Here is an 18,713-nt window from a genome sequence, read left to right as displayed (position 1 = left end):
CGTGTGTGTGAGTGTGTGTGTGTTTGTGTTTTCTCACCCAAAGAAATGAAGCGAAGACAAGGACTTTTATATTTACACTTTTTTCTACATTAACTTGATTTATTCCTTGCCTGCATGAGAGGCAAAGGGAACTGTAAGGGATACAGGAGAGAGGACAGATTTCTAATTTAGAATATACTTTTTTCTCCAATGACTCATATTTTTAAGATGTAAAATAAGATAAATGGATTGAACAATTTAAGCAGGTAGAAGCTTGCACACATAGATATTATTACTATATGACTGTTACATAATCCTGTAGAAATGCACATAAACAATAGTCACCCAATCGTATGCTTCCATCATCTCTGTCAATATTTGTGAAACCTTAAAGGCCTCCTCAAATTTCTTATTCAGGGAACATGTACAACAGCTGGATGCAAACACAAAAAAGTAGACCCACACACATACCAGTCACACCTGACAGTCTTTGTCAAAGTGTTTTCCCACACTCTCTCATGTTGTTTTATCTTTTTGTTTACATCTCCCATCTTCATCTGTGACACACTTGTATCTGTCAGTCACCCCAGTAACAAAGACACATTGTTACTGCAACTCATTTAAAAATATGTTGTCTGGTAAGATGGGTTCTCTATCAGAGTAGGATAAAAACACACTGACCTATGACCTATGGACAATGAGATATAAGTGAGACTTTCTGTGGAAAGTGTTGTAAACTGAGCCTTTTTTATATCACATGGAAGAACTCATTCTTGTGAGAAGACATATTGGTTTGAACTGTGTCAGCCATATACAGCATATTCAGGTGTATTTAAGTCCTGTCTTATCTTGGTTTAGCAATGTTCTCTTACCCTTAATTTTGTTATTGTGTATATACTATATCTAACTTTTTACACACACACACACACACACACACACACACACACACACACACACACACACACACACAAACACTGAGGCAGATTAATTTTCATCACAGGCTACAGATGGCACATATATTTAGGACTATACTCTGAATGGAGTGAATATTGGAAATGACTATCACTAATTTATGCATAAATAAATTAAATTTAAAGAAATACTTCTCTTTTTTAAGTATTAAAAGATGTGAGATCCTCTTGATTTCCTTTAAGAAAGGCAGATTTTAATTTACCATGGTGTTGTCTGTCAAGGTAGAAAATATGTAAAAACATTTATTCACAACATCTAATTCTGATGATGATAATGTCAGGGGACATTAATTATGACATTTCTTTCTCTACCTAGGTAAGATATATAGTATTATTTTTATATTAATTGATAAAACCAGGAGCAACTGGTGTAGGAATGTGAAAGAACAGATAAAAGCCCTGATTGTTTCAGAGTTTTCTCTTCTTCTCTTCTCTTTGATTTCTTTCACCAGCAACATTATGACTTCAGTATGAATCCAGGAAGAATCACCAGCTCAATTAATCCTGCTGGCACTCGTGGGTGGTTGGCTTTGTTTTAGAAGTCAAAACAGAGAACTTTCCTCTTCAGAAACACATATTACCTGAAGACAGGGACTTGAATGAATCATCACAAATCTGAACTTTTTGGACACAGTCACAGAAAACACACACAGACACACTAAGCCCCATTCACCATTCAGCAGTAACCCTCCTGTACATTGCTTTCCATGGAGTGTCGAATGGAGTGAAAATCAATTTAAGGTGCCTATGGCTAAATTGATATCATTACATTTACTGCAGGCTGAATAATGGATGACTGTATCATTATATGGGGAAGTAATGGGACGAGACAAAGCTCAGGTAGGTGAGAGCTATAATTAGCGTCTACTTCCTGGCATACCCCCACACACACTCATAAATGTAGAGATGTGTGCATATGTGCAACTGTGGGAGTACACAGGAGCCAAGACACACTGATTAATGGCAATGGAACTCAATGCACCTAAAATTTTGAGCTGTACTTTAAGTCCAACTGAAATCACTTTTAATCATCTATCTTTGCAGTCAATGTGTTTTATTAAATATATTGGTAATAGTTAAAATTGTCTCCTTTTTGTGTCAGCCAGCTGGAGGGCTGAATCAGTGTCTTGTTTGATTGACATTCAGCCTGTCATCACACAAAAAATTGACAGTATAAAATTCAGGCTGGCAAAAACAACCTATAGTTACATTTATACCATCTAGCAGCCGTAGTAATTATGACCTGGGGAATTGATGCAGTTCAGATGACGTCAATATAAGGTGACTTGAAGATATTTGTGATGAGGAGGTGGGTTGGCTGGATGGCAAAAAGTGGACTTTGCTGTAGGAGATCACTGTTGGCTTCCCTTTTCCAACTGCGAGTGTCACATTTCCAATTGCAAGGTGGGACATTTTTTAAAAAAATGTTGTGTAACTTTAAGGAAGTATAAACCACGTTTCAAATGATAATTTTAACCCAAATCATTTTCTTTCCCTAACCCTAACCAAGTGTTTTTTATGCCTAAACCTAACCAGACCTTAACCACAATGTTGTCACATCATAAAATATCGTTATTTTTTATGGGTCGTTCTGGATTGCATTACTACAGCTGCTAAATGGCATAAATGTAACTATAGGTAATTTTTTTAGACCTATACTGTTGTTTAATTATGAGGATGTGTTGTGACATTAGTTGACAGGAGACAAATGGGGACAAGGTAAATAAACTAAACTAAATAAACTTGTAGCTACAAGTCATGGACAGACATTGTTAAGGATTTTGAAGAGCAATGACCACACCATATGATACAATACAATAAGATTTATTGATTTATACTAACATTATTGTAGGCTTACACTGAAATTCATTTTGTGTCCTTAGGCAGTTCAGTTTAAGAGGTTACAGTTACACATATGACACTTTTCACAGTCATACATAACACTTCAAAACAATCATAACTATCATACATGACACATAATATCCTCATAATTCAGATGTCAATTAGCAGCACACTGATCTTAGTTAAAAAAGATAGACAGACAGACTGATGTATAAGCGTTCTTCAGTCTGTTGTGTTTAAATCGAGGGACTCTAAATAACTTATTAGAGGGCAGAAGTTGGTATTCTTCGTTTAAAACATGCAAGAAGTTAGAAGAGATGCTTTTATTAAGTCTGAGCATGCTCTTGTCGTGAGTTACTTGAAAAGAATATGCCAAAGGTTGGCCAATAATCCACGAACAAATTGAGTTGATTATATAATTTAGTTTAAAGTTCTAAATGGACCGAAGTGACATTTATGTTTACATGGTGTTCAATGTCCTGCACTGAGCAGCTAATTAGCTGTCTAGCCTGCCAACAGACGTTATCGGTGCACTTTTCCTCGGTGAATGATTGTTCGATGGTTCGTTCAACAAGCTGATGTGTTGGACAAGACGTGTGTCCATGTTTCTAAGTTAGAAAAGAAAGAGATTTGAGCAGGAAAGCTAATGTGGCTCTTCTGTTGTGTAGCAGGACGCTATTAGGCCTACGATCGACCGCCAAATTATTCACTGTATACAAGATTTGATTTGTATCGAAATAAGGACTCTACCTACTTAAGCAGATAACAGAATGGAAGTAATGCAAAACTAGGGAGAGCCATCGTGAAAACAACAACATGAATTTAAAATATAAATAAATTTATCTCTTTTGGTTTCTGAATGCTTCTCAAAACAGAACACATGATGAGTGATTTACAGAGCAGATATGTATGATGTAGTAGACAAAAAATTGTGATTTCAGTTGGACTTTAATAATTCCACTTTAGCTATTGTTACTGTCTTGTGACCACTGTGTTGCATGGCATCAATCACAGCATCAAGCATCTCTTAAATCAAAGCATTTCCAATTATCAAAAGCAGACTTCTTGAGATGCTGCATGTGTTTCCTCCGACTGGTCATTAGTTCTGGCTGTTTATGTTATTTTATCATAAACACCTGTTTACTCATTTTGCACAGCTGTCAGTTGCCTACTGGTGCTTCTGTGTGGTGAAATAACGGCCAGAACAATTTCATTAAATAACTCGCTCTGCAGGTAATGTGTTTTGGATACAAATTAGGTTAACATTTCTTTCCTTTGCTATGAAATGGATTGTGAGACAATAAGTCAAATTGGAAACAATATTTTCACCTGTTCATCACTGAAGAAAAATAAAATTTATGCAAGTAAAATGTATTAAGTTTTATTTGGGTAGATCAGTCACTAAATAAAATAAAGTTGATGAAGTTGAGTTTATCAGTGAATTTACATTTAGTTTTTTCCAAATTTATGACCCTGGTATACTGCATATGATGGTTCCCTAGTATGGCTTCCTTGAGTCACTTGACTGGAACTGAGCCACTGTTAATTTTATCATTTCCACCTGTGCTTTTCCTGCTATGATCATTCAAAATGTCTGCTGTGAAAAAGGTCTAGGTTTCTACAGTATCAAGCGCTTAAATTATTTATTGCCCTGTACTGAAGGTGTTTAAACACAAAACAATTACATTCTAGAGTTATTTGTTGTAAATTTTTTCGGTTTTATTTGTACCTGTACTCAGTCCAGTGTAATATTACTTCAAGTGTAATGGTTCAGTAAAGTAAAATACTCTCAATTGGGTTGTGACATCCAACCAAAATTCAGCATTTACAGGCAGGCTCATCAGTGAGGCATTTAGGTGTTCAAAAGACAAAACCGTACTCAGACGGTGGTCCTCCATGTTATGCTAAATGGCTGATCCACACGAACAGATTTTGCAGTAGCATCGATAATCAGCTCCTGTAGACACAAGAAGAGAGAAAGGGGATTGCTTAAAATCATATATGTATGATGTATGTATGTATGTGTTTATATGTACGTTCAAAAAACAGGCTAAGTACACTCTACATACAGAGGGGTGACAAATGAAATGAAAAACTGGCACAGGTCTGAATGCTTGACCCCTACAGTGAGGGGATCCAGTGGCTATGTTATGTTTTGGGGGGCATTTTGCTGGAATGGTTTGGGTCCACTTGTCCCCTTAGAGGGAAGGGTCACTGCTAATCAATACAAAGTTTTTCTGAGTGACCACCTTTATCCTATGATGGAACTAATCTATCCTGATGGGATTAATCTCTTCCAATATGACAATGCTCCCATCCATAGGGCACGAGGGGTCACTGAATGGTTTGATGAGTATGAAAATGATGTGAATCATATTCTAAGGCCTTCACAGTCACCAGATCTCAACCCGATTGAACACCTATGGAAGATTTTGGGCTGATGTGTTAGAAAGCACTCTTCACCATCCTTATCAAAACACCAAATGAGGGAATATCTTTTGGAAGAATGTTGTTCATCCCTCCAGTAGAGTCCAGAGACTTGTAGAATCAATGCCAAGGCGCATTGAAGCTGTTCTGGCGGCACGTGGTGGCCCAAAACCTTATTAAGACACTTTATGTTGGTTTTTCCTTTAATTTGTCTCCTGTCTGTTTATATTATATATGATTTATATCATGATTTGACGTCTTAATTTGCCCCTTGTTCCAAGAATGAATGAATGAATTGGTGACTCTAAATTGTGTGGGGTTGAATAAACACTGGAACAGGCTCCAGCCCCCCATGAGGATAATCTCATTTCATCTATGTCATATAAACAGCATGGGTTCCCAGTAAAGTTTAACATACCTGTGATGAGATATTGTAAATGACAGAATGATCAGGCCGATGTAGGTTCAGAATATAACATCTTGTCTTGTACAAGACAAAAATAGCTCTCCCACCTCACTGTATTTAAATGACACAGCACCAGCTGCTTACTGCTTCTTTCAAGTTGTTACCCTATCAGACAATACTTAGGGAGATGGATGGATTGTCTCGCACTGAAAAACCACTTATTACCATGCGCATACTGTGTCATCCTCTTTCCCCCTCTCTCCTTCCTTACTACCCTTCTTCCTCCCCTCTGCTCATCTTTCATTCTTCCTGTTTATCTCTTTCACCTCTCTTTTCCTCTATCCATCTGTTTTCTGTGATCCTTTCTCTCTCTCTCTCTCCCCCTCTCCCTCTCTCTCCACCGCACTATGTCCTTCCTTCCCTCCTTCCCAAAGATGGACTGTCTGTCTTTTCAATATTCTCTACCCATCCTTGCATCCCCAACACACACACACACACACACACCCTCTCTCTTAAAATCCCTCTGTCATTCTGACTTTCTTCATCTGCAATTCTTGTCCTCTCTTCTTACTTCCCCCTGTCTGTCTTCTCCAAGAACAGTATAAATCTAAAGCTTCCGGGCTTTTTCAACAATGATTATTTATGGAGGTGCCTTAGCTATCATTTTCATGGTTCTGATAAGTGCACTGAGTACAGTACACAACCTAGACAGGAACATTTTATCACAAGCCAAATAAGGAGAGGGAACACATGCTATCCTATTAAACTTGGCCTTGTCTTTCCTTTTTCTTCTGCATCATCAAACGTGTATGAGTTTCACTGTAAAGTAGGTCTATATAGAAGAAATGAAGAAATGAATAAACCCCCCACCCAAAACGAGCTTTTACCAACTTTTCTTTTCTTTGAATGACCTCATCTCTTCTTCTGTACTCTCACTTGTATTTTTACATTCAGGAATTCTTTCTACTCTGTCTGCAACCTCACCTAATGATTAGAGAGATTGTCCTTCAGCTGAATGACCTCAAGTCAAGCCCTGTTTTGGTAAACATCCACTTTACTGAAGGATCCTTGAATAAAACACTGAATTCCTTCTAGCTCCAGCTGAACCCTGTAGTTGACCTTAACCCTCTGAACTATTACAGAGGAGAATCACACACAAACACTGAGGGAAATTTCTTTGATGTAAAGAATTGACAGTATGCCAGTGCTCAATTTTCACAGTGGCTACTAAAAATAGTAGTACTGTGATACAGTATCTCAAACAACACTGTAACAGGGCATATGGCTTGGCTTCGTGTGCATAGTTCCTCATTTTCTGTTACATTTCTTTCCGCTCCACCATTGGAGAAGATAATGGAAAGAGTAAGAGTAAATGACAGTCATTTTACATGAGAGCAGCGTTAAAATTGCTGTCCTGAGTCAAGTCTTTAGCTCTTTGTTCATTACAAAACAACAGTGTCAGGGGGAATGCAAAGTTGATTACAGCTATTAGATGACAAAGTGCTGCACAGCAGGGGTTGGGTTGTGAACCTGACATTTTCTGTTGTAGTGACAGTTTTTGACTGGCAGGGAAATGCTCAATCAACATGAAAGCAGGGGTGTGTTTATGAAATGTGTGCTTGTAATGATGACAGAGGCTCACTGAGCTATGATATTAAATGCACAAAGCTCGCTATTAAGTGCATAATTCTGATTGTCTCCATGGTAGGCATTGATTAATATGTGTATTTTGAGGTTATTAGAGCAGAAATTAAGCTGATTTCATATGAGGGTTTCAACACTATGTATATGTGCACTGGTATATACATGCTAGTTAATACAGAGCTGTTTGTTTTCATTTTATCAAATGATGTCCACAGTTGATTTAAGCAATTGCCAGACACTGGCATTTCATTTATGTTAAGAGCGTTTGTGGTCCGAGACCATTTCCTGTATTTGATGGGGCTGGCCAGCAGTTTGTTGAATTGTGTATTTCAACAACAAAACTGAGTGAGAGCGCCCAGGATTATGCCTATTTACAACTAAGGAAGAGTGTGGCACAACAAAATTACACATATTTTAACTTTAACTGATTCAACTTGGTTACTAAATGGTAAACTAAAATCACTGTGGTAACTATATACATCCCGAAACTCCTCTGACCTGAGTGTGAAGGTTGTGCTGTGGGGTCAGTTGTTGCACTGTTCCATTCGCATATATTAGGGTCACCTCTGTGATCTTCACACTGCCAGCACCCCAAACCTTAACCACACCCAAGGTCAACTGGTCAGCAGCAGCCAGGTCATTATGTTTAACCTGACTGGACAAGGTGCTCTGAAAAAGAAAGTGTTAGACACAGGAGGATGGAAGGGGGGAAAGAGGGTTGTTAGACATTGATGAATAAAATACAAAAAAAAGTGTTTTTACAGTTGTGTAGAGAGGTTTTTATTTGTGTGACAGGCAGGTCATCAATCTTGAACTTACAATGGTGTCTGTACAATTTGCTGAAAATGTGCATTAGTGAGCTGAGCCATGGAGTTTTACCCCCCATTATATTCAGTTTTATTTTGTGCTTGAGATTTAACGTTTGAGTATCTTTCTCCATATCATTAGTTTTATATCCAGCATATTATAATTTTTACTCTCAGCCTTGCTTTTAGTAGATAACTTCCATTTTGATTGTCAGAATTGTCTGAAATCTGTGCTTTCATTGTCATGTACTTGTGTAAGAAACATGCACATTTAAGGTCCCTGATTATCAATTAATTAATTAAATACTGACTGTCTCTCAAAAAACTGAGGATGGACTAAAATGTTCTCACTTTGCAAAAATGCTCTCATCCTCAAAACTCATAGGGTGCAATAGGAACACACACACACACACACACACACACACACACACACACACACACACACATCTACATTCAGATAGCCATCCAAAATGGCATACGATCTGCTAATCTGCAAGGCAGCACTGGCCTCATTGCCCAACTTATCCTCATCTCCTCACATCTGCCTGTTCATGCACACACACGCACACACACACACACGCACGCACACACACACACAAAAAGCCCCCCTCCCCCCTTTGGCTTTCAGACAGTGTGCCTGTTTTATCGCTGTGTGAAATTGCTTTGGAATGAGCCTGATGGTAGGCAGAGGACAGCCACAGATGTTTGGCTATGGTACCTGTATGTGTGTACGTGTATACTGTAGATGTGTGCATACGCGTGTGTATGTGTGAATGTGTGTATGTTTGTGATTAAAAGTGTGCTCATTAATGTGTGTCAGTGTGTGATTGTGTGTCTTTGCCTGGCTAAGAAGCGAATGGGGCTGGGTTAGTCCCATTAGTCCCAGTGATTAGGGAGTTTCTGTCATGTCTGACTCAAAATATGATCAAACTCTGGCCTGAGAAACATTCACTTCTCACTGATTTTAGCCATAAGACTTGTGCACATACAACACAAACTCTCAGGTTTCTATTTTTTGCTCATGTTCTAAATCAGCAGAGGTGCAAACAGTGCAATTTCATATTTGTCTTCCTCTTTATATATAGTATCTATTTTTTTAACAGATTGGCACTGTCATGGTGCCACATAAACATGAATGTTGTCAAGGCCAGTGGGATGTCACAGCTGAGTTTGTAGGGATCAGGTTGCACAGTGCAATTTTGGTACCCATTTTGGCATAAAATTGCACCCTCATTCCTGCTGTTCAGACCACTTCTTTTTGCAAATGCAAGCACATAGAACACATTTTGTGGTTTTATCCAGCAGACTGTTCCAAATGATATAAACCCCTTTTATGCACAGTAGTGTACTTATTTTGTGGGTCTCTGTGCAAATTTGAATATTTAATTAGGTAGTGAGGTTATTTACAGTACAGTGTTTGACACACAGCCCCCCCCCCCCCCCCCCCCCCCCCCCCCTGAGCTGGAATATAAGTACAATTTTGCGTCAAAACAAGTACCAGTAACACAATGAGATGCAACCACAGCTGATCCACTCTAACCAACTCGGTGCAGGCATGTTCGTTTTTCGAACCACAGAATTACTAAGCTTGTGCTGATACCAATAAAAGTCAGTATAAGACTCTGCAGCATCTGTCCCACACTACCATATTTTCTTATTCTCCATTCTTAAAATTTTAAAGATTGTAGAATTATTGTAATGTCACCATGACATGCATAGGAGAACTAAATTGTACATCAAAGGTGATGAGAAGAAAAAGACAATAAATTCGGAGCATTCTAATAAAAAAGATTCTGCCATGTGTCTGTAAATCCTCTCTATTGTGATACAGTATGTAAAATGTTCATAGGTTTAGTAAATTGTCATTAAAGTTTAGTGAAAATTAATCTACTTTTAGATTATTATTTGTCAGTCAACAATAAAGACGTTTGTATTTCATTACTTTGATACAAGCATCAAAAAAAGAGGTTGTAAGGGAAAAACTGTCTCAGCCAAAGGTAAAAGCAAAATTCAAATCACAACCTCAGAGTTAGACATAAATTCTATGCTAATGGTTTCCAGCAGTTAGCCTCTGACATCCGCCTACCACAGCCCTGTTGCATGGTAAAGCACGGGCTTTTCTCTTGCTGCATTAATAGCAATAACGATGATAGAGAAAAAAAAGAGACGTGGCATGTGGTTGGCCTTTGAACTCACCGATTCTGCTGCAAAGGAGGTCAGCATATATTGTTCTCTCTGAATCGTGTCTGAAAATAAGAATGAATTACATACAGAGTGAGAAATGGAGACAATGGAGTGACAGAGAAGACAGGTGATACCTGATTAAATGACAGTGAACTACTGAGTGACTATTCATACTGACCACAGAGTTCATATTCATCTGACTAACTGGATGGACAAATGAAATATGTGTTGGATGAATGAGTAAATCACATGGTGACTGGTTGAACACACTGAGTGAATGAAACACTAAGCAGCTGCATGAATATGTAAATAACTAGCTGAGTGCATGAGTGATTTAATAACTACAGTAGTGATTCATTAATTAACTCATCAACTAATAGAATTAGGGTAGTACAGTGAGTAAAGTAAATAATGGACTAGCTACGCTGCTTAACTGTGTGAAAGACAGATCATTAATTGGTTGCATGAATGTGTGAACATAACACTGGATGAATAAATGAGGGTATAGCTGATAAATGAGTGACTGACACACCAATGAGTCAGCCTGACTGACAGCAGAGTGATTAGCTAACACTCTGAAGTGAAACTCAAACATGCAGAACTCAAAAAAAAGCAGAAAGGCAGATAATACAGGTAAGCAGGCGCTACAGCGAGAGGCAAAGCAAACAAGAAAGACATAGGCTAGCAGACAGACAGGGAGACACAGAAGAGAGGAGCGAGGGAGCAGATAAAAGAGGAGTGATGGAGAGCATATCTCTAGGCAGCGACACGGGGAATTACTGTAATAGTTTCTGTCACTCCCCTTCTCTGTCATCCCTCGTTCTCTCTCTATCCCTCCTTCTCTTCTTTGTCCCCGCACACAGAGGAGTGCATCTTCTCACAGAAGCACAGATTCTGTTTGTATATCAGTGTGTGTGTGTGTGTGTGTGTGTATGTTTGAGAAAGAGCAAGGAAGTGGGGAGAGACTACATTGTAGTTGACTGTCTATCTGATAAAATCACCCAGTAAATTCTTAGGCAGTAAAAATAACCCCATGTGTTCATACATTAATTTATGACATACACATTCATATGGATATTCAATACATGATTCCCAAAACTGCCTCTAAAGTCTAGATTTTTTTCAATATTTTTTATTAAAAACTTAAAAAGAGATGAACTTTATGGATGAACTTCAGCAGTGGGAGAGATGTGATCTGTTTTCAAAGAGGATTTTTCACCGAGGTGAAGTGCAGTGTGTGATTTGTGTGTCTAACATACTGCCAGCTGCTGTTCAGGGTCTACTAGATTGTGGTAATTGGTCCCAATTGGTTCACAATTTTTTCAAGTCTTAAAACAATACTCAGGTGCCAATATGAACACTGAAACAGGTTTTGTTTGCTGTAATTATTTCTCCTGTTCATACTGACCATTACAATATCCCATCCAAATGCACTTACAGTACATGAGATGGGGGACAAAATCCACAGTCCTCCGTCTGTGCAAAATGTATTTAGAAGTCCAAATTAGTCAAATCAAGTAGATATCTTTCAACTTCACAGTCTTTTTAGTGCCAAAGTCCCTCTTTTTGTAACTATAATTCCACTGCAGCTTAAAAGGAAAACACTGCTAGGGGAAACACAAAGAGCAAACTTTATACTTGAAAGACTGTACCGTTGGAAGATATCCACTTGATTTGATTAACTTGCTCTGTTGAAGGCTCATATTAGCATATTAGCTGATAAACTTCTAAATACATTTTTGCACAAAAATGAGGTGACGAGAATTGTGACCGTATCATGATGGAGGGGTCTGAGTGTCCCAGTGACCCTGGGAGCTGTGTTGTTGGTGGTAATAGCCCCTGGTAGGGTCTCCCAAGGCAAATTGGTCCCAGGTAAGAGTCCAGACCAAGAATGATTTATGGACCTCAATGAAGCAGCATTTCAGGCATATATGGGAACCTTGCCCAGAAGAGGGGGACCAGGGCTCCTCCTGGAGCCAGGTCTGGGAGGGGAGCTTGCCAATGAGTGTCTAGTGGCCAGGCCTGAAGAAATAAGTCACTGCCCTGTGGGCCCACCACCTGCAGGGATAGAGAATGGAGTGGAACGTGGAACGTCACCTCCCTGGTGGGTAAGGAGCCGGAGCTAGTGTGGGAGGTGGAGCGGTACTGACTACATATAGCTGGGCTTGCCTCTATGTACAGCATCGGCTCTGGAACCAAATTCTTGGAGATGGGCTGGACTTTCTTCTTTTCCAGAGTTGCCCAGGGTGAGAGGCACTGTGCAGGTGTGGGGATATTCATGAATCCCCAGCTGAGTGCAGCAGTGTTGGAGTTCCTGCAAGAGGGTCACCTCCTTGCAACTATGTGTTGCTGGGAAGAACACTTGTGCATATGTGCTGAGCAGCAGTTCAGAGTATCTTCTTGGAGCCTCTGGGTGGGACCTTGGAGGGTGCGTGGTCCAGGGAGTCCATAGTTCTGCTGGGGTACTTCATTGCTCACGTGGGCAATGACAGAGAAACCTGAGGGAGGGTGATTGGGAGGAACTGGGAGGGGGGTGATTGGGATGCCTGATCTGAACCCGAGTGGCGCATTTTTGCTGGACTTCTGTGCTAGCCATGGATTGGCCATAACAAACACCATGTTCAAGCATAAGGTTGTTCATAAGTGTACCTGGTACCAGAATACCTTTGGCCATGGGTCTCAATTTTGCGGCCCGCGGGCCAATTGCAGCCTGCGGGCTGATATTTTGTGGCCCCCACCTTGATATGAAAGTTTAATGTTAGTGCGGCCCGCAAGTTTTATATGAATGGCACGTTACTGTGTTGTGTGTGGAAGGTCCCTTTATTGCACAAGCTGGAGCTGAACGAACCTGCCAATCACAGGGGTATATGGCTGTTTCACAACAACTATGCTATTTATACAGGAAGAATGTGTGCTGAGAATGTGCGCACCTCACGTTAGATTGTGTCATTATTTTTGCTACACAGCTTTCAGTAAAATTCAAAGGTGAATTATTAAACCTTATTAAAGCATCATTCTGTTTATTTCAGCATCATTTCTCTGTTAACGATCACTTCATTTTCTTTTGAAGCACTTTGTAAAGTCCGTTTCAACACAAGCTCTATCAATAAATCATTTATCATTCTTCTGATGTTTAATAATGATGACTGACACTTTACAGTGGTGATGCTTTGCAGAAAAATGTGATGAATTAGGGGTAAAGTCGTTTCAAATATCCACAGCAGCTGTGCGTAATGATAAGCTGTTGGAGAGCCTGTGCGTAATTCTCACTGAGGTCTGAGGAGTGGAACGGACACCACTGTTGACATACAAACGGAGGTTTAAAGACCTTTACATCCATTTTTGGCGCACTGTGACAGCAAATGAGGCTCGTGCATGTGATTCCACGGTGTGTGACATTAAAAAAACAGAACCAGGTGTATCTGCGTCTTTATAAGTCTGGCATATAATAATGTATGTGCATATTTCTGTCACATAATGCCACGTTGTGAAGTGAATTAAAAGTTAATATATACGTTTTCATGAACACACTTATGTTTATCCGACAGAGATCATAAATACAGAGTGTAACAAAACACCGTACAGCTGATGCTGCTGTGCCACACGTCATATTTGATTTGACAACGCCGCTAGCTTTGCAGCGCCCACTGCATCCATGGAGTTATTATAGAAAATAAAAGCCACTAAATAACGCCTCCATGGCTGAATCCCATGGTTTGCACCTCCATGGCTGCAAACCATGGGATAATGGTGTCCCACTGTCCCGGCTTCATGCTCTCCATTTTTGGTCTGCAATGATGTGACATTCACGGACAAATTATTTGAAAAAATCTTTTGGGTGAATAGAATGTACTGAATCATTTGCGGAAAGAGATTTATTCCTCAAAACATTTTACTCCATAGTAAATGTCTTGCACAATCAACATCATAAAGATATTTCTTTATGATGCCATTTGTTTCACTCGTTTCTATGACGACGTTTACAACAACAAAAGCACAGCGGGTAATGAACAACCCGGTAGTAGTCGACTTTTTTGCGCCTGCTACCTAACCTGCTCCTGCTAAGCTTTTTTTGTGGAATACCTGATGCGGCCCAGCCTCACCCAGACTCTGCCTCCAGCGGTGCCCAGGTATTTTGAGTTTGAGACCCCTGTCTTAGGCCAAGGATCAATGATCGACTTTGTAGTCGTGTCATCAGATCTGTGGTTGCATGTCTTGGACACTCAAGCAAAGAGAGGAGCAGAGCTGTCACCTGGTGGTGAGTTGGATCAGGTGGCCAAGGAGGCTTCTGCACAGACCTGGGAGACCAAAATGAGTTGTGAGGGTGGACTGGGAATGTCTGGTGGAAGCCCCTATCCGTGAGGTCTTCAACTCCCACCTCCAGAGGAATTTCTCCCGCATCCCTGGGGAGGTTTGGGACATGGAATTCGAGTGGGCCATGTTCAGGACCTCAGTTGTGGAGGCGGCTGCTCAGAGTTGTGGAAGGTCATGGTTGCCTGTTGGGGTGGCAACCTGTCCTGGCCGTGGAACAGTGGACCAGCTCTTCACCCTTGCAGGGATACTGGAGGAGTCATGGGAGTTCGCACATCCAGTCTACATGTGTTTTGTGGACTTGGTTTATGGTTTATGACTGTATGTCTCAGGGCACCTTGTGGGCAGTGCTGCAGGAGTATCTGGGCCCTTGCTGTGAGCCCTTCGGTCATTATATAACTGCAGTGAGAGCTGTGTCCACCTTCTTGGCAGTAAGTCAGACTCATTCTCAATGGGTGTTGGGCTGCCCCAGGGTTGTCCCTTGTCACCAATTCTGTTTGTGATTGACTGAATCTCAAGGCTCAGCTGGGGGGAGGAGAGCGTCCAGTTTGGGGACCTCAGGATTGCTTCTCTGCTTTTTGCAGATAATGTGGTTCTGTTCTGTTGTTTCAACACACAGTGACCTCCAGCAGGCACTGGGATGGTTTGCAGGTGAATATAAAGAAGCTGGGATGAGAGTCAGCACATCCAAATCTGAGGCCATGGTGCTCTGTCAGAAAAAGGTAGACTGTTCCCTCTGGGTTGGGAGTGTGTTGCTGTTCCAAATGAAGGATTATCTCAGGGTCTTAATCACAAGTGTGGGTAAGCTGGAGTGTGAGATTCACAGGCAGATCAATGCAGCATCAGCAGTAATGCAGGAGTTGTACTGGACCATTGTGATGAATCAAGAGCTGCCCCAGAAGGCAAAACTCTCAATTTACCAGTCGGTCTACATTCCAACTTTCACCTATGGTCACAAGCTTTGGGTAGTGACTGAAAGAATGAGATCATGGATACAAGCGGCCGAAATGAGTTTCCACCAGAGAGTGCCTGAGCTCAGCCTTAGAGATAGGGTGAGGAGCTTGGACATCCGGGGGAGGCTCAGGGTAGAGCCGATGCTCCTGCGCATCAAAAGGAGGCAGCTGAGGTGGTTTGGTCACTTGGTTAGGATGCCTCCTGGACGCCTCCCTCTGGAGGTGTTTTGGGCATGTCCAACCGGTAGGAGACCCCAGGGCAGACCTAGAACACATATCTCTTTTGGCCTGGGAATGCCTTGGGATTCTCCAGGAGGAGTGGAGAGTAGAGACTGGAGAGTGTTGCTGTAGAGAAGGATTCTGGGTTTCCTTACTCAGTCTAATGCTGCCGCAACCTGGTTCTGGATAAGTGGTGGAAAATGGATGGGTGGATGCATGGATGGATGGACAAATAGGATTGTGGATTTTGTTCCCCATCACTTACATTCTAATTGCATTAGGAGAAGATCTTTTAATGGCCAGTATTAGCAGGATGAAAGATAACAGCAGCAAAACCCCTTTCAATATTCATATGGGCACTTGACAATTGTTTTAAGACAGACTTGAAAAATTGTGAACTCATATTTTAATGTGAGCTTTCATTATTTTTTGTAATGTACTGTATCCAACCTAGCTCCCGACATCAGAAGTAAACAGATCCAAGTCTTTTTTTTTTTCCCAAAGGTGAATCATCACTGTTTAGAGGCTGCATGTTGTTTCACAATGCACTCATTTGCGAGGGGGAAAAAAAAACAACAAACAAACATCTAGTCTGCCTTATGTTTGATTGTCTTACAATCAAGATTTATGGGCTTATACCAGGAAATTATCTGCACTAAGGCTTGAAAAGAAAATAATGAGTCCATAAATACACTTGTAAAAAGATCAAATGACATGCATTTCTCTATTAGGGTGGGTTCTCACTAGTGACCTTTCACTTACCTATTCCTTCTCCATCGTCCCAGAAGAGTGATCCTTGAGCAGTTCCATTGTCACTCAGGGCAACAATCAGTCCTAAAGGATTTTTCCGACTGAAACAGAAAGGGTACAGACGGTTATAGCAGATTGCTAAAGGACACTGTCTATTTATACTTGTTTCTGAAGACAAATACATTAATATTCCTGCTAGGGGGACCCACCTGATCTCTGCTGCTGGAACACTCATCACCCTCTAACTGTCTCTTTCTCATTCTCGCTGTCTTTCTCAAACACACTAACAAATATAGATGACATTCACTTTGAGGAATGTTGGTTATACAGATCAACTCACCCTCTGCAGAGAAATGTCTTTCAAATACTAAAACATAGCCCATTAGTTACTGTACAGACTCTGTACAAAACTCATACACATACCTGTAAAATGTATTGTTCTCTGGTTTCTGCCAGGGTAAGATATATCCTCCTCTGATATGAAGATTAATATGGTCCATGGGTGCTGGCATCCTAACCATTTGGCTGCGCACTCCCACATCTTGGGCCTGATGAAAGCAGTGATAATTACATGCTATTAAAGCACTAGAAATACTATTGGTATTTAATTTTATTCAACAATTCCTTTGTGTGAATTTGGTATTTGTGTGCCAAAATCACAAAGCACACAGTAAAATAAGTGACATCTAAAAAGGCTACATCTGAAACATTTCAGTAATTTATTACATGCCAAAGGAATTCTTTGCAAACTTCTCTCTCCCAGTCTTTTCCACTTGTCCTTGGTCCTTCCTTTAATGGCTGTGTGCTGAAGGGACAAGTTAAATGGAGCTAACCACTCCTCTTCACTATCCTATGCCCCCATTGAAACTGCTATTTCTCATGTGTTATTTGGCTTTATGATGCTGTCTTAACAGATGGGGAGTCCCCTAGCTAGAGACAGAGTGATTGGATGTTTGTTTTTGTCATCAAGGTGCCTTATGCAGTTGTTGGGTTGCAACTCCTTAATGATATTGTCAAAGATGTTTCTTGTTAATATTGTCATCTGGATTTCTGTTGTAGTTGTGGTTTTAGGCATTTTTATTTGTTTTTGTACATATAATTTTTAAACATAAGAACCTCACAGATGCAGTGCTTTGCATCTTCAACATGCAATAAACAAATGTTCTTGCATGTGCCACAGTATGCGTACACTAATCAGCCAGTCAGATGTGGTTATCTCTTTCAAAAATGAATACTGAACTTATTTACTTTAGTTGTCTTGTGTTGCAGAAGGGGTGTTCTTGAATGTGCATTTTCATCTACAATGTTTATGCAGTGATTAAGTAAGACAGGTGAGGCTTTGAAATCAGTGAAGAGTTTGTTTATTTGATTTCATGGTTGTTAACTGACATGGACTCACCGTGTGGAAGTCATACCAGCGTGCATCAGGAACATAGCCATCCACATGTCTAGCTCCCTGTCAATCACAAAGTCAGTTAACCAAATGAAAGAGTCCAAACAAAACAAAGCAATACAAGCAGAGGAAACAGACTGATATGTATTCCTGAAATAGTTGAAAGGTTAAAAAAAAAGGTGACGTGTGTGTGTGTGTGTGTGTGTGTGTGTGTGTATATACCTGGTCAAGGGCAGGTGTGATAAGTAGGGCAGGTCCCCAGAGGAATTGTTTATGGACATCCCATGTATTTCTATCATTCACAAACCTGTGGCACACACACACACACAGCATAGATGCCATTAAGCTTGACCAAAGATGTTACCAATACTCTCTCCTGTGTGTTCAGCCCAGATGACTCTTAAAGTGCTCATTCAGAATTCAATGGTTTGAAGATGCAAGTCAAATAACCCTGCTAGACTCATCCTGCCAGCTCCTTAAATACCATCTGTGACTTTATAAGAGTCTCTTAAAATGAATAAATATGTCTTCTTTTTTTCATGCAGTTATACACATTCACATCTGGTAGCTGCCAAGTGCAGCCACAGTCATCTACAGTTGGGCTCTTGCTGAAGGGCTTCTTAATGGCAGTCACTGTGGCAGGGAGGGGACTTCTAATTTTTCTGAACTGTCAAGTTATTCAGATTAGCAAATGTCAACAACAAGCTTGTCTAAACTCATTGCAAAATGTATGGAAATGTAAATAAAGGATGATTTTTTTCTCTACTTTTAACTAACACCTTACATTACACCTGTAGCTAATAAGGCTGGCTTTGATGGGAACATATT

At 40.3% G+C, this 18,713-nt stretch overlaps 1 protein-coding gene across 2 annotated transcripts in view; it reads right to left on the bottom strand.

Annotated features, from left to right (window-relative positions):
* Window positions 1–2,777: 2,777 nt before the first annotated feature.
* si (sucrase-isomaltase (alpha-glucosidase)) overlaps window positions 2,778–18,713 on the bottom strand; it is a 74,491-nt gene continuing 58,555 nt past the window's right edge. For both annotated transcript variants that reach the window (XM_044355065.1, XM_044355064.1), the window contains exons 42-48: window positions 18,108–18,192; window positions 17,892–17,948; window positions 16,916–17,040; window positions 16,505–16,593; window positions 10,272–10,321; window positions 7,768–7,938; window positions 2,778–4,749 (exon numbers count right to left, since the gene is read on the bottom strand). In XM_044355065.1, coding sequence (XP_044211000.1) covers window positions 4,672–4,749; window positions 7,768–7,938; window positions 10,272–10,321; window positions 16,505–16,593; window positions 16,916–17,040; window positions 17,892–17,948; window positions 18,108–18,192 — 655 coding nt within the window. In that variant the 3' untranslated portion in view covers window positions 2,778–4,671. The remainder of the gene's footprint in view (window positions 4,750–7,767; window positions 7,939–10,271; window positions 10,322–16,504; window positions 16,594–16,915; window positions 17,041–17,891; window positions 17,949–18,107; window positions 18,193–18,713) is intronic.

The sequence above is a fragment of the Thunnus albacares genome, chromosome 6 (genome assembly GCF_914725855.1).
Source record: "Thunnus albacares chromosome 6, fThuAlb1.1, whole genome shotgun sequence".
NCBI lineage: Eukaryota > Metazoa > Chordata > Actinopteri > Scombriformes > Scombridae > Thunnus > Thunnus albacares.
The sequence above is the reverse complement of the archived record's forward strand: the minus strand, read 5'-3'. Positions and strand labels throughout refer to the sequence as shown.